The 27,847-nt window shown below is 38.2% G+C and overlaps 1 protein-coding gene across 2 annotated transcripts; it reads right to left on the bottom strand.

Moving 5' to 3' along the window:
• Window positions 1–540: 540 nt before the first annotated feature.
• On the bottom strand, window positions 541–27,847 carry PPP1R3A (protein phosphatase 1 regulatory subunit 3A). 2 transcript variants are annotated; one of them, XM_074825469.1, is made up of 5 exons: window positions 27,054–27,847; window positions 6,410–6,468; window positions 6,163–6,299; window positions 1,594–3,955; window positions 541–1,437 (listed from the first exon to the last, which is right to left on the bottom strand). In XM_074825469.1, exons 1-5 carry the CDS (start codon window positions 27,845–27,847, stop codon window positions 1,403–1,405), a joined length of 3,387 nt encoding a protein of 1,128 aa, XP_074681570.1. In that variant the 3' UTR covers window positions 541–1,402. The 2 variants fall into 2 exon arrangements, with proteins under 2 accessions (XP_074681570.1, XP_074681569.1); XM_074825468.1 differs by having other exon boundaries at window positions 541–3,955.

A 27,847-nucleotide genomic window follows, 5' to 3' on the forward strand; every position in this document is an offset into this window, starting at 1 on the left:
GAACAAAATAACTTCACTATTATGTAGCTTCAGCCATATATTGCAACCAAGCCTTTCACAGCTGATGTGGTATTTCACAGTGGCAGTAAGGAGAGAAAAACAAACACAGCTTAAAACCAACTCTTTTTCTTTCTTAAATTCTAGAGCTCTAGTAACATTATGTAGCCTTGGTGCTTCTTTTAACATACTACTTATGATGGCATTTGTCACCTTCGTCTGGAAAATGGCTGAAGCACAACATAATCTGTCCATCCTTTTCTTTTCAGACAAACTTAGGGCATGACCCTATGTAGGAGACCCACAATGTTGGAGCAGTGGAGCCACCAGCGTGCCTGCCTCATGGGAATCCTGCTGTGCTGGATCAATCTGGGCTCTCCTTAGGGCAGATACCAGGCTTTTCTGCCTCACCCAAACCACACAAAGCAACTTCACTGAACATCAGGGCTATGCCCTGTGTTTTCTCTTCGTGTTTGATTAGTTCTAGGTAACAAGCCATAGAAGAAAGCAGTAAACCTAATTCAGACATGCCCAACACAGTCATAGCACTCCTTTGTAAAATTTATTTAATGCTTTGTAGATATGCTCAAGCAACACTGATGAAAAAATGTCATTCAAAGGCTTTGTCTGAAATAACACTTAGCTCAGTGAAATTCTCAGTCATGTTACACAGTCCTCATTTACAAAAAACAAAAACATTCGTGCACATGAGTGAATGGTAAGAGGCCTGTGGCTGTGGCCTTCAATCTTTTCAGGGTGGAAACAGCACATCTATTCTGCTATGCAGTTACATCCCAAAAGTTACATGATGCTACTGAAGTCAAAGCCTTACATTTTTCAAACAGGGGTACCACTGGAGCTCTAAGCCAAAACAATGAAATAAAAATTTGGAAAAAAATATTAACCTATCAATGGGTGTCATATTTCTTAGAGCATTGGCTAATTACACTAGCAGATTATCAACTGCAATGCCAGTGCCAAAATACTGAGTTTTTATATTGTTCCTTGTGTTGTTATGTACTACATGAAATCTTAGACAAAAACTCCCAGAAAAATATGAAGCTTTACTGCAAAAGAAATTAATGCAAGAAAATGTTTTTTTTAAGTACTAAAGAGATATGAAGCATTGCTTCTTTGTATCCTGCGAATGAGCAACAGCTGTACTTCATTTTAACTTGATGTGCTTCAAAACTCATATTCATATAGGTATTTAATGATCCAAACATAATGGTCCTATATAGTATAATTACTTGTATGAAGGCTCAACTTCATATGTAATCTTTTAAAAAAGATGCTTCAGTGGAAAACTTGCTTTGGTTCTAACAATGAATAAGCTCCTTAACAGTGAAGATGCTTTGGAGGGGTTGGACCATGGATCTTGAGCACAGTTGACAATCAAACAGTGTTATTCCTTCTTGACAGACTCCTTGTTTCTTCCTCCTTCACAGTATAGCCAATACAAAGAGAACAGATAGAGTGCAAGACAAACCATCAAATCATAGTGGTAGAGTGTTGCAGCAAACAGAAGAAAGATGAAGAAATAAAAGATTTTGCAAGCAATATGTTTTAAACCTGGAGATTCACTAGGTAACTTACGTGCTTCACTCTTCTGGTTAGAAATATTTGCAGAATCAGAAATGTGTTGGCTTTCCTTCTGTGAGCCATCAAACCAGTTTAGCGTTTTCCCCTCAGTTATTAAATGGTCAGATTGAGAGCCTGTCCCTCCAGCTTCTTCAGTAGTCTTACTAATTAAAATCTCTGGCCTCAATGACTTCTCTTGTTTGAACTCTGCTTGATGGAAACATTGATCTATATTTCTTCCTCTTCCTTCTCTAGAAATTGCTATGTCTGAAGTGGAAGGTACTTCCTTTTTTTCAGCTTCAGGAGAGAGGTTTTTATTAATACATGTCATTTCATTTGGTAGGTTTAAATCATACCCTGACTCAGCAGCAGCCTTGTCAATGACTTTGAATTCAAAGTGTCTATACAGATGCTCCATATTTCCTGCCACAGTGGAACCTTCAGAAGATGCCACTGGAGAGCTTTTGTAATGGTAACTGGGCACAACATTTGTACCAGAAGGTGGCATTTTTGTTTCAGCTTTAGCATGTAAATAGGAAAGTGTACCAACATGGCTTTCTTCCCTATAGCGCTCTTCTGCTTCCTCACCATATAGATGCTTCTGGGTGCTCAGGGAGGGATATTTAGATACTTCTGAATATAAACCCTGCTGCAAATCCTCTTTCTTTCCTGTAGCAGAAGCCTTTACTGCTTCTCCTACAGGTAGAATATTGCCCATGTCTGGTTGTGCTTTGGCACGTTTTTCCCTTCTATTGCATACAGACATCGTTTCTCCTTGCAGTGTTTCATGTACGCATGCATTATAAATACCTAAAACTGATTCCTTTTCAAATTCAGTGTCATATAATACACCCACTGTGTTGAGTTGACAAAGAGCATAATGTGAACCATCATTTCTCCCTTCATGTGTATCAAACGCTGTTTCCTTTTCCTCTGTGGGCCTGTCACTTAGTGCAGTCTCTTGAGGTAGCTTAGCAATTACTGCTTTTTCACTGGCAGACATTTTTTCTGGAGCACTTTCTGATGTTGTTTTAATTATATAAGCTGTACCTGCTTCTGCTTCCTCTGTAATACCCTGTTCAGAGACAGAAGACTTTTCACAACTCTCTGCCTCCTGGCAAATAAACAACTCCTTTGTGGCAGACGTACTCCAAGGCCCTATGTTACCCCTCGCTCCCCACCGAACCTCGCTACCCGTTTCCTGCCACCTCTGCTCCACGGGGTTTGCTTCGCTTTCCTTTCCTATCAGTCTTCCTTTATTTGTGTTGTCTGACTTTCCTCTGTCTTTTAACCTTGTGAATACTCTGTGTTCCCGAGTGTCTTCAGCTCTCCTTTCATCCCCCAGAGAGGATGTCGGGGGATCTGCCTGTGCAGGCCTGGGTGCCTGTTTGTTGTCTTCAGCTGACAGAGGCGTTGTGTTCAATGCTTTGGTGGTGTGTTTTCTATGTGACTTCAAAGGCTTGGGTGCTTCCTCCTCACCGATTAGTGCTAAATCGGCTACTTCGATGACTTTCTTCTCCTTCCCTGCATCAGTGTTATAGTTCTTTCCTGACATTTCATCAACTCCATTTTTTTGCGTACATTGGCTTTTTGTGGAATCTATTGGGACATCAGCATGTGCAAAAGTGTCGGCATATAAATCTTCTCTTAAATGTACCCGAACTTTGCTTTCAATCATCTTGATTTTTCCTTCATTTTTGTCAGCATCTGACAACAATGAATCCAGAGTTTGGTGAGACATTTGCGGCGCCTGGTGCTCTGGAGCTGGATTAGCATTGCCATCCAGTGTCCCTGCTATGCATGCATTTAATTGCATGGATTCATCATGCTCTGGAGAAATGGTTTCTGGTCTTATCTCACAGGCCCCTTTCGAGGTATCAGCAGTATCCTCACTGATGAATAACCTCTCCATCATCTTACTTCCCAAGACATTATCTGTTTCACCTTTTGAAATATCTGTGTGGCTCTCTCCTTGTCGGCTTGAGACAGTAGCTGTAATATCGATAGCCTCATTCTGCTTTGTCCCAGGAAAATATTTTCCCAATAAAAGGCTTTCACTTGTATGTTGCAAAGTATGTTCCAAAGACCTCTCACTGCTGTTTACTGAGCCAGCAGTGACTTCGTTCCCTGATGGTTGACTATTATAATCTCTTAGGGAATACTTAACTTTATCTTTTAATTTTCCTCCTATCTCTTGAGAAGTGTTTTCAGATGAGGAACTCATAGGCACAGGGTGCAAGTCACTGTTTCCTTCTATACAGGTTAGCTTTTCCTCCAGTCTTTCAGTTTCACTTGTAAAATTAACTGGTTCTGTTTTGTATAAATTCCTTTCATCTCTGGAAGAGGTATCTCTAGCTCCTGTGAAGTGCTGATTTAGCTGAAACAATAGGATAGAAAAGAATGATCAAAAAGCACTTTGCAAAAATACGCCAAATGAAGGAAGCAGAATTCTGTTATGAAAAGTTTTGTTTTCAGTAACAAAGCTTTTACGGAAACATGTTCCAAACCATTTGCAAAATTTGCATTGTATGTATTTTTTAACATAGGTAATGAGCTTTATGGTGATGCTGAAAAAAGCAGGAAATAAAACAGCATTCAGAACCCTCTCTCTTTATTCATGAGTTCAGTAAGCCGCTAGTGCATTTTACACAAATTAAATCTGAAGAGAATATTCCCTTAAAGGGAGGCTAATTCATTCTCTATACATTAGGTTCTAGGTTTGAAGAGAGGAAGCCGTGAGGCAAGGGAGGAGGATTGGTGTTCAAATGAGGGCATTGATACAGTACATCAAAGCCCGGTAATGTACGGTATTGTCCAGTAAAACAAAGACACATTTCACACTGACAAATACTGTAAGGATTATCTGTGCTTCATTTCTCTCAGGGACCATTTTACAGTCTTCAAACCAGCCTGGTTTTAGACAATCTGGTAAGACATGAGTTGGAAATGAGATTAGCGAAGTAAAAGGCCAGAAACTAATCACTCTCCCTCCTAGCTCCCAAATATCATATTGTATTATTCAGCTATGCCTGCTTGTCATTGCACTCTCTTCTCACTTTAGCACAGTCACACTGATAGCACTAGCTGATCAATTAGAGGCTAGCTTCTTGGGCACCCCTTTATGCATTTGCACTTGCTGTAGATACACCCATTACAGTTTCTCTTATTAATATGTTTTCTGCAAAGCCTCTGCAAACTATTAATAGTAAAACGTCACTCAAAGAAAAGTGAGGGAGCTAATGTCTCTGCAAATTCTGTTTTAATGACCCTCTGCCAACCAGTGCTCAAGTGTATTTGAGTTCTTCGGTGATGCCAACTGTCAGGATTTAACAGTGAGATGCCTGTGTTTTTTTCCCCTCCTCATAACTGACATTTGCATGATCTCAATAATTATATGCAAATCTTACGATTTCCCCTTCTTCTCACATAAGGCTCATGTTACTTGTCAACTGCACAGCTGTCTTGTGAGCCAATGCCTGTGCGTTTCAAAGATTTGGTTGTATTTCCATCTATTATAAGCCCTCATTGTTTAATTCATTAAAGAGCGCATAGTGCAAATTAACATCTAAATTATAGCTCCCTCTTCATTTATTGTACGGACAATCCTGGCAATTGATAAACAAACGGTTAAATTTGATCCTGCTGTTTGTGACAGGGTGAACTGAGAACAACAAGGGATTTTAAAGGTCCTCCTTTTTATGTTTCACCAAAAAAAGAAGAAGATGTTGACTTTCAGACAGTGAAAGGTCCCACAATAGGCAACAATTTTCAACTTTTTTTAAGTAAAAGACAAGAAAAATTTATATTCAAATAAGGGGAATTTATTCTCTCTCTATCAATAAGAAAAAAAAAGAATGGTTTTCATCTTCCTCTCCTGTCTGATTCAGCATTCACATTTTCACAGGTGATAGCTATTATAATCTATGATTATGAATCTATGCACCCAAATGATATGAGCTGAGAACAGACACTGAGAATAATAGATTGCTGTACATGTCTCATTTATTGCCATTTTTTCTTTCATACTGAAAAATGCAAGCCAAACCACACACACATGCACACACACAAATCCAAATAGATTGAATGTTTACTGAGTGTGAAATTTATTATAAAAAATACTGATAAAGAAAAATCTGCTAATATAAATATATATGTTTGTTTTGCTCATATAGCATGTTACATAGTTATCATTTGAAAAACCCCAAAAGCAAACAGTGCCATAAATACAATTTTATTGAATATAAAGCATTTATTTAAGAATATTTCCATCCTAGAGACTAGGAGGGAAGATTTTTTTAAATGCTACTATTCTAATTCATTCAAACTGTCATTTAGAGCCTCTGGTAAAGAAGTAAAAGGGAGAAGTCATTAATTTAAGACCAGAAAAAGTTGATGCACTATACTGAAATCAAAGCACCTTCTATTGTTGAATCAGTTAGAGATTCAATGAAAGTACAGACCAAGGCTTTACATTTGTAAATTAGTACATCAGTCAGCTCTGTTAAAAGGGGGCATTTCACCAGCTTTGAAGCATAAATGGATTCAAATCATTTAATACTGTAGATATAATTGTATAACACTTACCAGCAACTCTAATTCTTTTTCATCATCTTCATGATCACTCAGGTTGTATTCTGCATTTTTATCTTTTATATTTTCATTAACTGGTTTGGTGTCTTTGTCTTCTGCTTGTGAATAAACAATCTCTGGGATGTTTGTGTCTGAAGAGTTAACAAAAACATACTCGAATAATTTCCATGAGGTTGGTTGTTACACTATTTTTTAATTAACGTGTGCAGTAAGGAAGAACTAATTAAACTGGATGTTTTACCTGAAGTCCTTGAATTATTCCATGTGTCATCATCAGACGTTGCCAATATTTCTTCTTTGCTGTTAAACAAAAAGAAACTTCCTGTGTTATTCTGAAAAAAATATTGTTCTAATTCCTCTTAGACTCAGATATAAAGACGGTTAGTTAATTACACAAAATTTTGAATGCTGTTTGAAATTCTGTAAATAACAGCTTTACAAAATGTAGCTTTTTTTGAGTGACCTGATATTAAGTCTTGGTCAAAGAAAGAATTGGCCAAGAAAATGAAAATGTGTTGACCTTCAGATTACGTTGCAAAACTGATTGGTTTTCCCAGGCCTTTTCTGAGAAAGCAGCACAAAGGTGATTAGATGGGTCAGTGACAGAAAAGCGTAACTTTGGGGTCAGACAAGGGTCTGGAAGGATATATGTGTTCAGGAGACCAGGCCTCTCTCTTGTTTATATTTTTCAAATATTTGTATGTATACAGAGATCACTGGAAAAAGACATCTTTGTTACCTGAAATAAATCAAAAGATTCTCCCTGCATGTATACAGTATAAATCCCGTTGCTAAGCTATGCCTGGTTGGCAGGAACAAATTCTGCTTCCCTGCAGCCGGTGCAATTTTTGCTGTTGCTTTGCTGGCTGTGAAAACAAAGGCCAGGTCCAACATGACAAACACCTACAGAGAGATGCTCAGTGCCTGCAGACCTCATCAATACCAATGCAAAGTGATAGCAGTTTGAATTGCATGCTTATAGGGATGTAACCTTTAGTGGAAAAGGGAAAAAAATTATAAAAAGAATGTCACTTATGTAAAATGTAAATTATTATATCACTCCTAATGACTTCTCTATGAGGAGCAATTTTTTTTTCTGTAGGTCTTAATTTATGCGTTTTTCAACCAGTCGTCCACCTCTGTTACAGAAAATTACTTTCTAATTTTCAAATATTAATCTTTTCCCCTTCTATTTTCTCCTAGCGTCTTTCATTTGAATTGATGTAACATTAATTCTGCCACCTAAATGCCTAATTCAGAAGGAGGATGCTAAATTTATACTCTGTTAAAAGAACCTAGACATCGTCTGTCACCAACTTTTTAAAATCCAGCCTTTATAGGGATTGCCAGACTAAAGAAGACAGAAGATCCTGCCAGTCTAGCATCTGATCTCTGATGCTGGCCACCATCAGATACTTCAGGGGAAGATGTAAAGTTCTTGTAGGAAAATACTTGGAGTAATTTGCACTACTCTTAAATTTTCCTGTTGCCCTTTTGTTGTTAGAAGCTGTCCTTGAAGCACAAGATTCAATGCTCTCTCAACAGCTCTTTTTCACCATTAATTGCAATAATGCTGAATATTCTTGCTATCCATCTGAATGTCTCATCACTCTTGAATTCTGGTCCATGCATAGCCTCTGAATGTTTCTCACTTCCCTACTCACACTGAGTTGTACTTTCCCCTGCCAGCAGTTGCTATAATCTGCAGTTCATCCTGAAAAGGCTGGCAGAGCCTTATTTTCAGTAGTCTGTGGTGGTTTTAAGGTAAATCATTATTGCTTATTATTTATACATCATTATGCTTTTTTATTTTACTGTTCAAATGCTTGTCCTAGTGCTACATCTTGTTCTCAACTTTCTTCTGCCCTTTTGCATCTTTTTCACCCACCTGCTTCCATGAGACTAGACACTGTGTAAGTTGGGGCTTTACTGTGAGACAAATGCATTAGAGCATTTAGGTTCTAATAGAGTGTCTGCAAAAGCCTTGAATTAGGAGCCAAGACAGGTATAACACATGAACGGAGTCAGTCAACCCAAAATAATGATCCCAAAACCACATGGGCCCAGCAGGGAACCTTCTACTGCTATCCAGTGGGGGAAAAAAGAGTGTCTCAAAGCATTTCTTTGAATCTAGCTGGCTACCTGCATCTTTCAGCCATGTGAATGCAAGTCTCAGGAAGCAGGAATAGCATCCTTTGATGCTGGAAGGGGCCTCATCTTAAAGGAATGGAGTTTGACACATTTTTTTCTGTCAAGAAGCATTCCCAGAAGAAGGGGAGATGTTGATGCCCATATCTAACATAATAGTCCATTGGCAGCCAGAGCTGGCATCCAAGATGCAGTGGCACTTTCAGCTTCTATCACACCCTGATGAGATGAAAAACCACACTCCACACACATCCAAAAAGTATCCGAATTACCAGGATGCAGACTGTTTTAGGAGAAACCGAAGGGCAGATTTCCCTACTGCTCTTGAAGTTGGATGTAAAAACAGGACCCTTACTCTTTAGCTTACTCTACATTCCTTGGAGAAAAGGGAAACTGGATTCTGTCTCCTGTTCCCTGTGTTCCATATCCAGTGATTATTTTTGATTTTGATTACCAACTTTTCAGTGTAAAATATAGACATAGTCTTTGAAAAAGGATGCCAAGAAGGAGTACCTATTTCTTCAACCTTTAAATGAGCAAGTATAAAACTGCTTCAAGCTGGATGCTTATGGGCATGTGCCAAGATGGGGTTTCCTTATCTAGACTTAGTTTTCTAAGCACCTGGGCTCAGACAGTCACATACATCACCCCTATCATCAGCAATGAGAGATTAACAATTCCGAAGGGAGATTCATTCCCTCTGTCATGGACACCATGAGTGAGATGGAGTGACATATCCCTCAAAGGAGCTTCTTTGCCTCTGGAAGAGACTGACCATAACAGGAACCTACAGTGACTACCTTAGGCTGGAGCCATAAGTTTTAGATAACTGAAATTAGCTGAGTGAATCTCACCTTGTAACTCTAAATTCAAACTGGAACATAGCTACTGAGTTTTAGTGGCTGGGGCTGTAACACACAGTGTAAGACCTGAGCACCTCAGTTTTACTTTTGTTGTGATTAGAGTTGAATTTGCCCTTAACTCTTGTTCTAGCAGCATCTGAAGCCCTGGCCCACAACTTTCTTTTCACAACTGCAACACAGGTAATAAATAGTGATGATAATACAGCCTCACAGCCTGGATCTACACTGCAGAGCTTGTAACATAACTTCTTGCATGTTGCACTGAATTTTATAAAGATTGATGGCTTATAGCCCATTATTTGTGCACACCTGTCCTGTAAATAGCTGAGTGCAGGGAAGGTCAGCGTAACAGCTATCTTCTTTATTTTTCTTCCACATCAGAAATATCTGTCCTCATATAATATTCTAGTGGGAAATCTAAAATTAACCCAAATTGAGGATATTGATACTGCAGTATTTGAGGAGCATAAACAAATAGTCATTTAACAGCACTACTTCAATGTAAGTGATACAAAGATGCTGAGACTACAGGTACATACAACTACAGAACAATCTCAAACTTATATATACACCCTAAAGACTGAGATACTTCCCAAAAGCCAATAAAAATTAGCTCCTTCATCAAACAGTGGCAATTAGAGGGTGTTTGTCTAGTTAGTAAGGTTTCTGACTCAATGTTTTTTCTCCATATTTCTCTGAAAATTTCCTAGGTCACTATCAGAATTCCATGATCAGATTTTTTAATTATAATATTAATTAAGCTTTTGTTTTGGAAATCAATTATCTCACTGTGTTGTGCAGGGTAGTCTAAATGTGACTACTTTGTGTAGTGAGAGACACAAAATTTGTGTTCTGTTTAAAACCATTTACTTTTATTTTTAAGTAAGTGATCCAGGCATTCTGACAACAATGAGAGCTAGAAAAATCAGTGATATCAGCTGATGCAGTTCCCCTCTAGCATAAGTAGCTGTATACCTGCAGAAGCTCAGTTGCTTTTTCTCATTCAGCTGCATGGGACACATCTTCATCAAATGCATCATGAATTTAGGAATTTCTACCAGCTTCAAAAAAAAATACTTATGCTTATATGATTCATTCTTGATGGAATTATCAATAACTTGGACTGAGTGATAAAAAGAAAGCAGGAATGAAAACAGGTCATCACTGTACTTTTGCACTTAGAAAGAACAAATGGGAAGTTCAGGGACTAGTTAGTAGAACTGAGAGGACTGAAAATTTGATGGACATTTTGCAAAAGTGTTCAGAATTCCAAAAGTTATGTGGAACTGGCATCCCAAACAGAGAAAAAAATGTTAAACTTGAACCCTAAAGATGTGGAGTAGATAGACAATGTGATGAGAAAAACAAATTAATTAGCCAATAAACAATATTCCTTTGACTTCAGAAAGGGTGGGGATAAAGTAAGACATGTCAAGATTTTTTTTTAAATTAAATAGGAATTTTTTCTAGAAGTGAGGTTTGATAAAGATTTCAGATAATCTATGTATAACCCCACAATCAGAAGACTTCTAAACTTTTCTACCACAGTGCTAGGAGTGGGGCAGAATCTTATAGGAACAGAGATCTTACAGGGCATAACTGTTAGGAACAGAGATTTAGAAAATCATATTATTTCATCCAGTCTGGGAGCAGAACTTGGTGTTTAAATATGCTCTAATTAAGAGGAGCACATAATCTCCAACCCAAAATAGAGACCGAGCAGAGGAAATCACACGTTGGTTTAAAATCTTTGTTATTCAAATCTATCAAATTGGACCTGATACTACTGTAACAGTATCAGAAGAGTAGGAAAAGTAGTAGCTATATCTAGGAAAAAGAAGAGTAATGTCAGAGCAACCAAGGCCCAGGTGACTTCAAAAAGTTTTCACAATAGATTTAGAACAAAACTTAAATGAAAGAATAAATACAGATAAATGGAAAATGGCATAAAAATGCCAGAATCACCTCATAATATCTGTCTTTGATAAGATTACTATATTTCCCTTGTCTAAAAATCAGTTATCTAATCTATCTGGACTTCATTAAAGCATTTGTTGTGCAGCCACATGGGAAATTTATTAATTAAACTGGAGAAGAGGGAGATGAGTACAAGAGCTGGGTGGTGGGAGAGGGGCTCAGTGCCGAGTGGGGCCCCACAAGCTGGGCTGCACAGAGCTGGCAGACATCACAGAGGAATTGGAAAGGACCGGTTGTGTAATCAGACTTACTCAGTCATGTTATTAAAGACCAAGGCACAAAAAGTCAAAGTTAAATTAAATCCGCAGCAGATAGGAAGTTGGGAGACACCACTAAAGCAGAGGAGGATTGAAAGAAATGGGTGGCCTGGAGGATCAGAATAATAGATAAGGGATGAAATTCAAAATTATGAAGTGCCAGGTTATACATTTAGGGACTAAAAAGAGTTTCTGCCACAAAATGAGGGCTCAGAAATTGGGAGAAACAATCAAACAAGAAAAATCTGAGTTTGTTTTTGGCAGAAAACATTTCCAAGGCATTGACGTGAAATGGCCATGGCAATAAGGCAAACAGAGTTCTGCAGTAATGTGTCAGAGAAGGTATTCCCAGTAATGAAAGATTTCCAAGAAATATTCATGTCATGGCACCAGGAGCTAGTAAGAACTAGTCTGGAACATTTGTATATTATGTACAAGAAAGATTAATTCAAACTAGAACAGGTGCAGAAGAGGACTACAAGAAGACTGGCAGGATGAAAAATCTATATTAACCAAGGAGACAAATTGAGTGTTTCTATTCTCAGCCTAGCAAAATAGTCTGAGAGGAGAAATAAATGCCCTCTATTAATATAGCAAAGGGGTAAATACTGAGAAGACAGAAAAGATACTAAGCAGCAAGACCCTGCTAATATATTAATAGAACGAGTTCACAAAAACATTTGTTGTGGAAACTTAAAAGAAGATCTGTAAACATTAGAAAACTATATCCTGTAATTTTTCTGTGCAAGTACCAGGTGCAAGAAACTGAAAATGTCTTGGTGTGGAAAAATGGATATTATTTTTGTGAACGTGATTATGTAACACGTTCACCAAGGGATAAGACTTCATGGTCCCATAGTACCAGTCCAGCCAGATCTATTTCAAATGCTCCTATGCAGCTATATGCCCTGAGAGTTACGCTTTCAGGAGCACACATTTCACTGTGGAACAGCAGGTGCTTTGGTCTTGTCTGAAATAAGTTTGGGACTATAGCCAGGAGCTACTAATCTCTTCATAATGGGTGAGATTGTTATAGCTTGTTGTGGTTTTAATTCACACACCAATATTTGGCAGAAGTTGTGTCTGTATGTTTGTATAACTCGCAGCACTATTCACTTTGTTCTGTGTTATACCCACTTATGCTAGATCTTAATACCTAAATCACAAGATGTTTATTATACAGAATGTAGGAAAACACTAAAATTGTTGGAGTGCAGAGTATAGAAAGATGAAAATGTACCTGTAAAACTCTTGAAATTAATGCAACCTGAAGAATTTTATACTATCTCATGTTTAACAGAAAATGTGGGAATACATTATTTAGTCTGAAATTTAAAGAGGTATGGAAACGTTAAAGTATTTAAAGAATATATTTCTCAAATATTTAGTAAAAACATGTAAGAGGGAAAAAAGTTTTCAATACAATTTATTTAAAAATCCAGATATGCTTAGGCTCTCACAGAATTTTTCATGCTTCTGGTTTTTACCTCAAGGTGGATTCAAAATCAAAATGATCCTCTTCTATCCTGAAGTTGAGGTGAAGCCAAAATGTCCTCATGAAAAGAGCTGGCAAGATGATTGAAATTGCTAACCAAACAGTAATTCTATTTTAATTTCAGGTCAGGTTTCTAAAGTTAAGAGGAGCCTAACACAGCAGCAACTTTCAATACAACTAGTGCTTTTGGATCTAGTACCAAAACCAGCCAGCCTTGCTGAAGAATGATGCTACTGGGATGTAAACAACATATAAGATCCTTGAAAAGAAGTAGTTAAATATGTCAGCAATGTTTTACTGAGAAGCAGAAGAGCAAAAAGTAAATTAGTGCAGGTAAATGCTCAGGTTTGAAAAGTCACTGGAGCCAAAAGGAAATCCTGCACAGAACTGTAACCCCACAGAGCTGGGGAGAGGGGCACATTGGGAGGGAAGGACTGGTGGTTTTCTTTGGTTATTTTTGTATCATTAGCAGCAGATGTCATATCAAAAGGAAGCAGAGGAGGAAATAACTACATTTATTTAAGAAAACCCAAGCAATAACAAAATTATTTTAAAGATTTTGCATGCACATTGGAAGCAGAAAGCCTGTAAAACATTTCGAGGAGTTGGGTTAAAAGAATATTGATGAGAAACTAAATAAAGTATTTTCCACATGTAATTCTGAACTTCAGTAGTATCGTATGCAATATTATTCAAAACCCATGAACATACAACAAAAATAAATTTCTAAGGAAGAAGGAATTTTGGAAAGCAGTAGGAAAGACTGTATATGTATAAAGTTCTAAACAGAATTTTAAAGTTCTATTAAAGACACAGTAGAGTAAGAATTCAACACATTGTCTTACTAACTTAATCTTCCCTGAACAGTTGGCTTACTGGAAAATTACATTTAAAATATTGCTCTATTTATACTGGTCTTAAAATATCAGTGGGACAGGGGAGAAAATATTAGCAAAACCAATTCATGTAGAGAAGAACACGTAAGAATGGAAAAAAAGCTGGTACTATTAAAAAAAAAAAAACCACAACAAAACAAAACATAAGCTTGATTCTGGTCTCATTATCATGGTGAGACTACCACTGAAGATATATCCCACCCACCCTCTGGGCTCTAGATCCAAATCATGTGCTGGCCTCTCTCTCTTTGTCCGACAACTCATGAAAGAGATTCAGAAGCCACCAAGGATCCCAGTGTGTGGATCTCCAATGTGCAGGCTTTGACTTCTCTTGTGATAGGGTCTCTGTAGTTAATTCTATTCCATCTCCCTCACTGAATATATGAACTAAATATTTAACAGGTAATGTAAACTCATTCCTTGCCTCCATAAGGTTCAGTCCAAAACTCACTATAGGGACAAGTCTCCTATTGATTTACATTGATGCCTGTGTTATCAACTGTTGAAGTCATAGTCTTATAATACAACCACTTCACAATTTCTTATCACACATGGTTCTAGCACCCTATAAATATTAGTCTCAAGCCCTGGCACTGGCAGACAATTCACAGCCTCGCTCAAGAAGGGGAGGTACAACCTTGGCTTGAAGCCACCTTTGTGCTTCTTGGGGCCTTGCCTCACTGTGCCTCAGCACAAGACTGAGTCCATAAGGTGGTGTGGAGATGACAAGGAAGCTGAGGATCACCTGCCTTTGCACCAACATGAGAGAGCATATACCTTCTTTCTCCTCTGGAGAATTTCTAATGTGGGAGACTGTGCCTGCTGGAGGTGTATCATACAGCCTCCTCACCAAGCAATGCTTGACCTCTTATTTCTGGGCATTTGAAAATTGACAGTCTACAAAATGTCTGCAGCAGAACCACATGCTTGGTTTATGTGCAACCATCTATGTGTTGTGGAGAGAAGCCGTTAAGTAAGTGTTCAGTTTCCCAGGAGCAGACGCGTACCACTCAGAGAGGCTCCAGAGCCCAGCAGCGCCTGACAGCCAGGCTGGTGGGCAGCAGGATCTGGCCTCATCCAGAAGTCTATCTGTAAGTTGTACCTATCTAGGCTTTGAGCTCCCTGTGGCTAAAGAAGAGAAAGAGCTTTGATAAACCTAAGGAGCAAAATAATTGTTATTGCAGGAATTGGTGCTTATTTCTGATTTGTTTACCTGCACATTTTGTCTAAACGAAGGCAGAATATTATTTTTATGAACGTTATGCTCTTATGTGGAATTGACACTAATGAATGCAAGGCCCTTTCCCCCTCTTGTTTGTACCATCAAATTAATTAGCTCTATTGTGACATCAGTATTTTTCTCAAGCAGTTCAAGGCTTGAACATTTTCCTTTCTTTTTCTAAAGGGCATCTTCTGTGCCCTTTATCTACCATAAGAATCATGCATCACTTGTATTTTTCACAACTAATGCTGTTTATTATAAAAACTGATTGTGATGTGAAGATTGTTATACTGTGTGGCAAATTGCCCAAACAATTACTGTAAATGCATGAGCCATAAACTGTACTGCCAAGGACACTGGTAGGTTAGCTCCTATAAAAGAAACAATTAGAGTCTGAGGTGAAAATAATAGAGATGAGATGACAGTTATTGAAAAGGCAGAACATCCAGTTTAATGTTGTAAATATAGGTTTGTGGATTACACTGATGGTTTTAAAGTGTTCATGGCTTATTGAATGGAATAGAATATTACATACTTTAGAATGGGGCCATAATTATTCCTTTTTAATTGTGATGTCTGATGCATTTGTGAGCAGTTGTTGAGAACATCCTCACATTATACTGATTCTAGTTCTAAATTATCATCCTGCTCCAAGGGTTTGGGGTTTTTTTATTATTTTACTTTTTTAGCATTTTGTTGTTCAGGGTCTGTTCTGAACAAAGTATTTTCTCTTGAGGAACTTAGAGTGCTTAGAGGGTTACAGCAATAATTATTTCAGTTTCAGCCTACACACTTCACTGCTTTAAATCATCATTAGAAGTTTCATCCCTCAGCAACTCCTGCTGAGACAGTCTTAAACTCCTAGAAACCATTAGATAAGAATAGCTTATCTTTATAACAATTTGTATATAAAGATATTGATAAGAATTTGCTAGAAATTAAGGGAATACATTTTTTCCTTAGGAATCATCTAAATACAGAATAAGGTTTTTTATGATTGCTAAAAAATTTTAGTCATTCAAACCAATTTGCAGCATATGAAAATCAGGGTGCATAAAAAAAGACATGCACCCTACAAGAAGACACATTGCAATAGACTATGGTAGATAATGAAGAAAATACAAGAAAAGTGACATTACTGCGTGAGAAAATTAAATGGTCCTCTGCTCTTTTAAGATAGGACATAGGGATAAACCCCAATGAAATAAAATTCAGATATTAGACCCTAAGGAGAGCACTAAACAACTGGACACAGAATTATGACTGGTCAAGAAGGCAGAGGTGCTGGGCACGTAGAATCAGAACTGGGGCAAGTCTGTCCAGGGTTTGTGAGGAGAGGACAAAGTAAGCAGCAGAGCAAAGGCAGCAACCAGCAAAAGGCAGTCTGTGTCAACACTGCAGCATGTGTGAGCTCTGAAGTACCAAATCTGTTAGTGGGGCTGGGGGGGTAAAGCAGTGAAGTGGCTTTGAAAGAAAGTTGCAAGGGAACTAAGTACTCAGCTGTACCACCTTTCAGGGAAATGCTCTAAGTCGTTCTCAGGCTTTTACATACTGTTAAGAGAAGCTGATCTTAATGCTAGGTAGGGACATCACAGCTGTGTTGGAAACTGATGACACTGGGCTTAAGTTCTGGGAGGTGTTGGGGAGCAGAGCTCGGGAAGTGGCTGGACTGTGGGCCTGGGCAGCTGGCTGCATCCTTAGGCTGAAATAACTGCCTTCTACGAAAACTTGCGATAGAGTCCTGGGAACTAGACCTTAGGTACAGCAGAAACCAACAGTTGCACAAATTACAGACAGACCAATACTGTAAAGAGCTCTCTGTGCTGACAGCAAAGCAGAGGGCGACTGAAGCTCAGCAAGCACTGTTCCTCAGTTCTAGGCTCCTAACACACACACCTGAATTTCTACTTGTCAGGTGGCTTTACCTGAAAATACGGCCAATTCCTACTTGAGAGCATTTCTACTTCAAATAATCCCTCCTGTGAAGATGTTATGTTATGTGTGCCTGAACAATGACGTTGTTATTACATGTCATGTGTGGCAGTATCATTGCCTTCTGTTTATATGCTTCATTTTTTCAGGAGGTATTTAAAAATTAAAAGCACAATAGAAAAATAATTTCATTTAAATCATGCAGAAAACAATAATTTAAATTACATTGTTAGAATCCAAACTCATTGAGACCACACAGGAAAAGGTTCAGAAATTAAAGCAAAAACTGCAAAGAAAATCAACAGCCATAAATTAATAGCTGTGTGAACATTAAGTAGAAGTTACTGAATAATATTTTAAAATACTATGTCATTACAAGTGATCCTGTTAGAATGAAGGTGTAGGTAAAATCAGAGCCCTTATTACAAATCTAGGCAAGATTGATTTTCTTATATGACCTTCAACTACCAGCAGTGTTCGAGAAGGCTCAATCTAGTTCTTAGTAAATAGGTGTCACCAAGCAAACAAGACTGACACTAATTAGCTCCCTTGTTGATAGTCAGGACACAGAGGATAGAGGCAGGGAGGCGGAGTGACCTGCTCATCATTAGAGTGGTAGGTGAGGATATTTGCACGCTGGAATGGCAATGGAGGCTTGCACTGCAGCTGCCATTTTGAAACTATGCTGTGAATAGAAGACTGCATTATCAGGAGAGTCAGTCTGGCAACCTTCACATGCATTCTGCATGAAAATAGAGCCACAGAGAACCTCTACTTAAATGTCTGAAATCTGAGAAAGAGAATATTAATCTGTGGTATTTCCCACCTTGAGGAAAAAACCCTTAGTTTTGGTCTTCTCATCTATGAAAAGGGGCTGACACCAGAAGAGGAGAAAAGGTGGGCCTGCAAAAGGACAATAAAGGACTGTCGGTAACTTCTAAACAAGGAAAAATTGGAAAGGAAGTTTGGAAACTGAAGTGCAAAAAGATGCTCAAAATAAGCAGTATATAGTATGATGATTAATAGTATCGAGGGGGACAATTGATCGAGAGAGCAGCTGTAAGGGAATTAGACTGTTTTTTCTGAAAAGATAATTCCCAGTAGGGTTCAGGCAATGTTTGTAATAAACCTATTTTTATTAAGATTATTGGATTGGTGCTATCCAGGGGATTATATTTTCCAATTACTAATATTTTCATTTTTCAGTCTTAGTTTATGATTGAAACAGGGACATAGGTGGCACAGAACAAAATGCATTGGCCTGGTTTGGGATGAGAATAATCATAGCCTCAAAGCAAACAGAGTCCCAAGAAATTAGTCTTTATTTTCTAGCTCATTAAAAAAGACCTTGAGTTTTAAAGGGAAAACATTCGTACAATTTTTTAAAAAAATATACATGTATATCTGTCCATTTGAAGATTTTAGTCCCATACAGTCTGAATCAGGAGCCTAACACCAATTTGGTGCTAGGCTCAAACCTTTAATATAGCCTTGTGTATCCCCAAATATCATGACTACAAGTATGAAGACTGCAGAAAAACCCATGCATAATAAGTCAGTTATACCTCAAATTAAGTTACAGCCACTATGTACTGGAAGATTGCAACTTTTTTCAGATCCTTTTATAGCTCTGTCAGGATTGTTGTACCTTATTACAATATCCACATAACAATGTTGAAAATAAATCAGTTCAGAAGTCTTGTTACACCACTGTTTTATACACAGATTGATCAGAAAATTGCATAAGTCCTTCAACAGAATGGGCTAACTACTTCAGAAACAGAGAATTTCTTTAGGAAATATTCACCCTGGACAGGATTAGAAGATCTATTGACAGCTCCTTTGTGAATTAGTAATACACAACCTTACTATTGGGGTGCTTATCTTCAGAGCCAAGCTGTTGAAAAAGAGGAAAAGGTAAATCAGGGCTAGTTTTGGCCTAAGATCAGAGGATATGCATCTTAGGTTGCTATTTAGTCTGGAAGGGGCATGATCAAGTATCAAAATGGTGTTGTAGAAAGGAGTTGGGGGTAGAGTCCCTCTGTTCTTCTCTTGCTTCTTTCTCCCACTGTTTTAAAAGATGGAAGGAGAGAAAAGCAAGTACCATCAACAGGTCTTGCACTTCTCTCAAGTTCTGTCTATTTTTGAGACATCTGAGAGGAAAAAGACCTCAGCCTATGTGGCACCTGGTCTTTCCCTGGATCTCACATGGCAAAAATAGAGAAGGAGCAGTCCCCATGTCAGAAGAGAGTAATTTCCTAGAGGCTGACTGCAGTATGCTGAGGCACGTATGCAAGAAGGTGACAGATGCCTTAGAGAGACTGTAGCTAGATAGATGACAGTCAGGTGAGACTAAGATACAGATACCACCCCTGGGGAGAAGAACAGAATGGGTGACCACAAAAAGCCTTAGCCGGTCGTTCCTGAGAGAGGACAACTATGATCTAAATCTTGGAAAGCAATTGTAAATTCAGCAAGTATCTCAAGAGGATAAAATTCCCAGGTGTTATCACGACAAGAAGAGACTTTATAACCTTTTCTTTTTTCACATGCTGTTTTACTTCTACGCAGCAAGAAGGCAGCTGTGTGATAGGTATCAATATTTCTATCCAGAAGACCTGGAATATAATCTAAGAGACACTGGTGCAGGTTTACTAGGGTAGCTGGAGAGAGAGAAAGACTGATAAAGTCCCCAACCCTCTATCACAACATGAAGTGATCCGGGCTTGAACATCTTATCCTTATCATTCATCAGCCATAAACTTCATTGCAGGGACAATAACTATGCATCAAAACACAATGTAAATACAAATCTACTTGGTGCACCTAAGTGCAAAGTAAGAAAAACCTGCCTAGTTCACATTCAGTTGTGTGGCTCAGTGCTCTTCAATGCTCTTTAGGACTATTAGTAACCAGCACTAATAAATCTTTGGGTTTAGTGTCAGTTTATCAGCTGGTTCCACAGATCAGGAGGAGAGTAGAGAGACAGTCAGTAAACCAGCCCCCCACTATGTTTTGGCATATCAACTAATATTTTCTTGTGTGTCACTGAAGGCCTAGGGATCAAATAACCACTTCTAACTTGCTTCCACGGTGTTTAAAAGGTCTTATCTCTTCCTTTGCCCTAAGGCAGGGACTACATTTAACTTGCAAAGTATTTGTTTGGACCATTTTTTCTACCTTTCTTAACTGAGAAGATAATCCACATTTTATCTTAAAAATACAATGGTTGATTGGTTCTCTGGATCTACACTGTAGCTGAATCAATTGCTTCAATTTCAGAGCTGCTGTGCTGTGGCTGGATCATGGCTTAAAGTTCATAATCAGAATAAACAGCTCAAATGACACTGGTAGTGAATGCATTGATTAAATATGACTCCAGTGCTCTCAGTTAATGTTTCACTGACTTTAAACATCTTTTCAAGACTAACATTTAGCCAAGTCAAGGTGAATGTAATGGAACAATTTTTTTCCAACTGAACATTTATGAACTGCAATACCTGAAGAGTGGACTGGAGACAGAGTATTGAAATGATCATTACCAGCCTGGTTCAATTTGCAAAACAGATATCTCCCTAAACAAAAGAGTCATTGAATAATGAAATACAGGAGTTAATTTAGCAATGTATTTCTATTTGTCTGAAGGTCCTTAATCAGTGATCTGAAAGAGCGTAGAAATAAGCTCTGGTCCTGTAAATATTAGCATTCAAAGATAGTTTTACACATGCAGGGTTCTATAAAGTTCAGTGAGACTCCTGATGTTCATTAAATTACTTATGGTGCAGGATCAAGCCAGTTGCTGCATTAAAGAGCTCTAAGAGTCAGTTGCAATAGTGTTACAGTACTGGCATATTTAAATAAGCTGATGAAATTGTAACAACTGCAAAAAAATCTTACAAGTGTAAAGCCAAGCAATGCATGTATAATTACAAGTACTTACCTTATAGTTGAGAAATGATAGATTACAAAGCATCAGTTTTATACGGTTTTATGCAAACAAGTGAAAAAGTTTTATAGCAAGCAGTATTTTCCATACATTAGAGCACAATTTTCTGTTCTGTAACGTTGGTAAGAGCAGTTTCTAAGGTAGATCATGGAAGTGAATGAGAAACCACTGATAAGATCCAGAGTAAATACTACACTAAGACTGCCAGTAAAGCAATGTGCTATTTGCATATGTTGTTACTTAAAAGTTTAGAGGCTTCTTTTAATATTTCCAGTGCAATAAATGGATGGCACATGAGTACCACAGTTCGCAATCAACAAAAGCAAAAATGAGACAATTTTCAGTCTTCAACTATTCTCCAATGAGGAAACCACAAGTATGGCTAGCAGGTGTCTATTTGTTCTGTGCATGCCATTCTCATCCATAACATCAACATAACTGTTTCTTTGGCATTTCTGTGATAGCATTCAAAGCCTTATGCCATTAACTTAGATATCTATCTTTATGGTCTTTAATATATTCCATAGTTCAAATAGTAAGTATGCCTGGATTTTGAAATACTATGATTAGACAGAAAAAAGACCATTGAGCATAGTTCCTGGCCAGGTAGGATTGTTTCCTGTAGAACATTTTTCAAGTGGTTTACCTTAGCTTATTTTAAATTACTTTGGAGAGCAAGGTTGCAGCAATTTCCTTAAAAGATAACTGTAGAGTCATTATTAAGAAGCATTCCTAATACTTGGCCCCAGTTCCACAGCTTGCTTTTAGCCCACTTTTCTCAATAATATATTTTAGATCACCTTAAATAATTATCCCATGTCCCCAATAATCACGGTCTTCAAGTACCTGGAGAAGTCTTTTTTTGGTGCCAGTGCTACCTACTTCTACAACTGGCAAAGACTGGCACTGACCAGGAGTCAAGAGAAGGGCTGGGAATACTAGGTCAAGCTGAAAAGGAGAGGAGTGCTGCTTTTAGCTGGCTCCCTGTGAATGGATAATTTCTCTAGCAGCTGCTCTCCTGGTAAAAACAGTGACTGCAGTCACTTCCTAATAATAGTAATAAACTTTAGTCAAATCCCATATCTGTATGCTGATCAAGGTGTAACTTGTGACTTGAGATGCCAGAAACAACCTTGAGATTAAATAACAGTACAAAAAGAAGTGTGTTTTAACATCTTTTCTGCTCTCCTTTTCCCTTTCTGATTATGATGTGCAATAATCAAAAGAACAAGGATTAAAAGGGAACATAATTTAAATGCCATATTTTAAATGGACCAGCTGGGAATAATACAGTTGTTCCTCACAGCAAAGTACATGCAAAGCTATTTCCAAACATCTTCCTCAAAAGCTTTGATTTTTTTAGTCACATCATGGGTTTGTGGGAAAGGCCAAGAGGAGCTGATGCAGAACTGCATTTCTCGGGGCAGCCTAGGCACTAGTCTTGGGCACAGCGCAGTCCTGACAGGCTGGACCTTCAGTAATTTACTTCCTTTGCCTTCCATCAGAAAGGGGATGAGACAGCAGCTGCAGACAGGAGAGTACTCATGCACAGAAATTTTCTCACTGGCAATTGTTTTAAGACCATTCAGTAGTTATGCTGCTGAAGATGGCACTGGCAGCCCACAGACCCAGGATTTTTAATGTCTTCCTTCTCATCGTGCGTAGTACATAGGGCAGCTCTTGTATGAGACATCACTCTATTTTGTGTTCTGTTTTAAAGTGGCATCACAGAGGAAAGTGAATTGATGTACTACCATTCAAAGAGAAATACAATCTGGCAATTATGAAAAAAAGCACAGGACCAACAGCAAGCAGTTCAGTGATACACTTGTGGGGTCAGAGCTAAGAGGGAGGATAGCTCTTACAGTTATTACAAAAATACTAGCCTTCCCCTTCCTTGTCAGAGGACAGGAGTCCAAATACACATTTTACTCTTTTGTAAAATTCTGATGCTTATCAGCTATTTTCCTTGTGCTCTTGCTCCTGCTGCTCTCTTGACAGATGGCAAACCAGGACCAAGCACAGAAATGAGGTGCAGGCTCACCAGTGAAGGGGGAAATGGTTTGCAGATAACAATGCTGCTCTATGCAGCATGATCTACAGAAGTTTGCCTCATGCAACATATAACTAATCCCTGTCTGATCAGACCAATGCAAGAGCCTGGGATCTACAACAAAATTATGTATATGGTCCAAACGTAAGGATGAGGAGAAATTTGTGTTCAGACTCACTATCCATGTTCCAAAAGCACGAGAGTCAAATAAAAAAAGAGTGAAACTGATACAATTTATTTACATTTTTCTGAGTGTTTAGATAGATATATATATATATGATAGAAATCAGGGCTGTTTACTGACAGAAGCTCTCTCTTTTCCAGTGAAAACCTTAAAATTTTAGGAGTAATTTTTTTCCCAAAGTATGTTTATGAGTATGCGTGAGTTAAATGCACACCTTCAGATAGACTAAAACATAAATTAATAAAGTCAAATGTTATTTTTTCAAACTATATTTTGTGCCTATGAATCCTTTCAAGACACAAATATTGTTAAAAATTATATTGGAAAGAATTTTATCTTGGAAAAATAGTTAGAAGAAAATATTTTATGAAACTTTAAGAGAAGAGTACTTGTCCATGCCTGGACATAGAAGCAAAAGCAAATGAAACATGAAATGAATAGGCAGGATTTTAAATCATGTGGTTCTGAATATCCAAAGCTAGACAGTTTTCATCATTAATTATTCCATGCAGTTTTGCTTTTCACTATTATTTTTTTAAGGTGCAACTTTTGCAGGTTAAGTCTATTTTTATGTTATTTCTTAATAATGGTGTCAGAAGCCACCCCATTGCCCTCATTCACACAACTTCATCCTGGCTCATATTCTTAAGGGTAACATGATACAGTCATATTGCGTTTCCTCAGTAACTTCCTCTGAAAGTGCATATTATTCCTTTCACTTAACTAATGCAACTAATCCTCACTAATGACATTTAATGAGCCACACAAGTATGCCCTAGAGTGGATCAGACTCTCTGCTTAAAAAACATAATTCTTTAACAGTATTATTTTTTAACTGAAGAGGTAAATTGCATGTTTTAAGAGAAAGTGTAAATATCTCAGAGCCAAGATTAAAAAAAAAAAAAGTTATAACAGGTTTCTAAACTTGAAATAGGGGCCTAAATAAGTGTCCTGTTAAAATATCCTTCTATTCAGATTGCTATAAAGAAATCTTTCATTTAAGATGTACAGCTCATGGGCATGGATAGCAATATTCCTTACCTGCATATTTATTGTGTGAACCATAGGTAAAACCATTATTACTTCTGTGTATATCTGTTTGCATTGCTGCAGCTCCTAAGACAAGCTAGTTACGGTCCAGGACCCCCACTTTGCTAAATGTTCTATAAAAATCCAGCACAGCATATATAAATGCTGCAGAGTTTATCATCTGAGCATAAAATGAGATGAGAGAGAGATGGGATGGTGGAGGAGAGACAGGAAACAGGCAGCACTGTTCGACATGATATGAAGGAGTCATAGCACATCAGCAGCCTTACTTTGCCAGTTTTGGGGGGTTTGTTTTTCTTGTGCTTTTTTCTAGGCATCAAAGCAAAGGAGTTTTAATGAGGGTCTGAAGGAGAATAATGAGGTACTTTTGCAGATGTCTTCAGGGTGTTCCTCCTCACTCAAAGGGGCAACATGTACAAAGACACTTTGAAAAACAAGTGAGCAATGGAGGTTGGCATCTTAGTTCTTTTGAAATGAAAGGCCCTGATACTGACCTCATTTACACTGGTGAAAGCTGTAACTGCTGTGAAGTCAATGAAGTCCCTGTGGCATAAAATTGGTCCTGGATTACAATCTGCCAGAACTGTCTTTCAGAAGCCTTGGCGACCACTGAAACCATATTCCAAAAATACTTTCAGCTCATTTTTGCATTTACTGTAAAGTCTCTTTACATCCTTCTGTCACTAAACGGGGTCTTGAAAGTGTACATTAGTTAACTCTTTGCCAAAAATGTGTAACAGATCTTAATGTAAACAAGAATCTGACCACTCTGGTTTTAATATCGCAAATATACATGTGTGTATGTGTGTGTACGTGTATATATGAACATATATGCACATATATGTATATATACACTTATATATGTCTACACACAAACACACATCTATACATATATACATTCTTCTGCAGCTTTATATGGAGAGAGACAAATTTACACTCTGATGAGAGACAAGGTAATTTTATGTTAAGGAGTAGACGTTATCTCCTTTCCCATTTTTTAAAATACCTCTCTGTCTGACTTATATATAATACCTTTAGCATATACATTTAAAAGAGCAACCCCCAGAGGAAATGCTTCTACAACTTAAGTTAGCACTAGGCCTGTCACAGGAGAATTCAGGGAATTAAACTCCTAGAAGTCATTCAAACTTAAATGTGCAATTCTATCTAAATTTTCAGGTCAGTCGTGAAAGCATCTGGAAGCCCAGGCCTCACTAAATTAAGACTCAGATCTCTGTGTCCATCATCTGCTCCATGTGAGCTACCTGAACTCAGGCTGAAGTCACACTGCGTGCATATGCCTGTGGTATTTGATATCTTGGCTCTTCTGCAGGGAATCTCAGGCTATCTAATTTACCCAGAATGGGTCATGTGACACTTCCTGAAGGACAAAAACAACGTACAGAACCAGGCACAAACGTCAGGATCTGACCACACAGCAAGTAAAGGCATTGTTCCCTCTGCTCTGACATACAGGGATGTTCCCCCACAGAAGCATCATTGTGGTGGCCCTAGAGCTGGCCCAAACTATACTTACCAGGAGAGCTATGAATTGGGCCTTGGCTTAGCCCCGGGGCTGCTCTTACGCCATGGTGTCGATGCAGGCACTAAGCCACACTGCACAGCTCTCCTCACAGGGCTGACATGTAAGTAGGGCTGGCAGAGGCTTTCAGCACATGGAGTCTGGGTTTTGGGAAGAGAGGTTCTGCACAGCGGAAGCCCTGGCTGTCTCCCTTCTCCTTAAGCTCTCACCACTCCTACAGTTTTGTTCTCCCTTCCCCCCCGGTTCAGTCCAGTGGAAGAGCACCAGGGAAATCAAACAGCACTGCCTTACTTGGAAAGAGTATAGGAACTAAAAACTTAAGGTGAATTCAGTTCTGGGATCTAAGTATTGCAAATGATGCTGCAGGTAAAATATAGATTCAATTCTGCAGAACTCCAACTGATTTATAGCAAATTTGGTGAACAAAAAGTTGAGAATTATATTTTCACAGGCAACATTGTTTTGCTCACAGAAACAAGTTAAAAACAGAGTAGGAAGCCAAAAGTTACTATTCCTGAGTGTCTTCTTTTATGTGGGGTTAAGTTATAAGTCAACCACTGCCACTTTATAACATAGTACTTGCCTAAATTTAATTAGAGTAATATATATGAGATAAATTCTATATATCTTTTTTTTTTAACATATTACCAATTCTGCCTTATAAATCATTATTCATTTCACCATTTGTGAAACAGAAACATCAACCAGTGGCAGGAAAAAGGAATTATTACACTACTATACAACTTGCAGAATAGCCCAACCACTTGCAGAAAACTTTGTACCAGTTATTCTAATTGCAATAGGATCCTTCCCTGAGTTATCAGCTTCCTGAACCACCAGTGTCATTTTGGTTTTAATAATTGTATGCAGAGAATGAAGCATTAAATAAATCACGTGAAAACCCAAGATTTGTTTTGCTTTTAAATTTTTGTCAACTTACCAAGGAAGCGGATGCAAAGTGTTTTAACTGTACAGCTAGCTCAGTCTGGAGCAATGCTCTCACTGATGTCAGCTCAATTTATATCCTACAGAGATCAAAATCGGTACACAGCCCATAATTTACAGACCCTCACACTACTTTTCAAATGAGTGGCATGCATGCCGTATATTAAAACTATGATCCTGACCGATCTGTCTGCAGAAAACTACTGGTTGTTATGTGCAAGAGCTTTACTGAAAACAAGTCTTGATCTAATTTATCATTAAAAAAAATAATAGAAGAGAACAGCATGGGCAATCTTAGCTCCAGCAAGCACACTTAGAAAGTTAGAATTAGCCAGCTATATTGCAAATTACTGAAAGTTAAGGTACAACCTCACCTGTTTTGTGTTGTCTTTAAGCAGCCTTTAAGATGTCTATCAGTAACCTCTTTGTGTGGTTTATTATCCACCTTGGGCACAGTTTCTTTTTTGTGACAAATCAGCGTGTAATTTTTGTCCTCATTGTTTGCCCAGAAGGTACCAACCGATGTCTCGTAGCGTATACAGAACTCCACTTTAGCTCCATCTTGCTGGTAAGGAGGCACCAAAGTCAACTTAAAGCAGAACTGATCGGTTTCACTGCCACAAGAATTAGGCATGAACTCTGCAAGGATATCGTAATAACTGAGCCAGTTATTCAGTGTCATTCGAACATACACCATTTTTTCAAAGGATACATTGAGGACTCGTATAATGCCGTTCATACAGGTAATCCCAGGCAGGAACACAACTGACTCCAACAGTACTTTCTGCTCTCGCACTTTTTGCAAAAGTTCTTCTTGTGAAGCAGGTAACGTAAACATTTGAGAGAAAAAATACTCCTCCTGAGGGAAAACTTGATCTTCTATGTCATCGTTTTGTCCTGTATTTGGAACTTCCCAGGTATCGAACTCTTTAACAGACACAAGATCAAACCCAAATGCATCAGCAAATGAAACTTTTCTTGCGATGGTGGTGGGGGTATCTGCCTCCTCTTCCTCTGAAGAAGCAGAGGTCCGCCTTCGAGGAAGTGGAGAGAAACGAAGTTTAATGTCAGGTTTAACATCTTCGTCCTCTGAAGAGAAATCATTAACAGTGGGGACTTCTAATAAGTTAGCCCTGCTAACACGACTAGGTCCTTCAAAAGACTCCAT

The sequence above is a fragment of the Strix aluco genome, chromosome 5 (assembly GCF_031877795.1).
Source record: "Strix aluco isolate bStrAlu1 chromosome 5, bStrAlu1.hap1, whole genome shotgun sequence".
Lineage (NCBI taxonomy): Eukaryota > Metazoa > Chordata > Aves > Strigiformes > Strigidae > Strix > Strix aluco.

Bases quoted from the DNA above. Each gene is read 5' to 3' on its own strand.
- PPP1R3A (XM_074825468.1), bottom strand. From the start codon at position 27,847: ATGGAGTCTTTTGAAGGACCTAGTCGTGTTAGCAGGGCTAACTTATTA. The intron at 6,300-6,409 runs GTAAAACATCCA...TTAACTCTTCAG, and splicing joins GAATAATTCAAGGACTTCAG to ACACAAACATCCCAGAGATT. The intron at 3,956-6,162 runs GTAAGTGTTATA...CTATTGTTTCAG, and splicing joins AAAAAGAATTAGAGTTGCTG to CTAAATCAGCACTTCACAGG.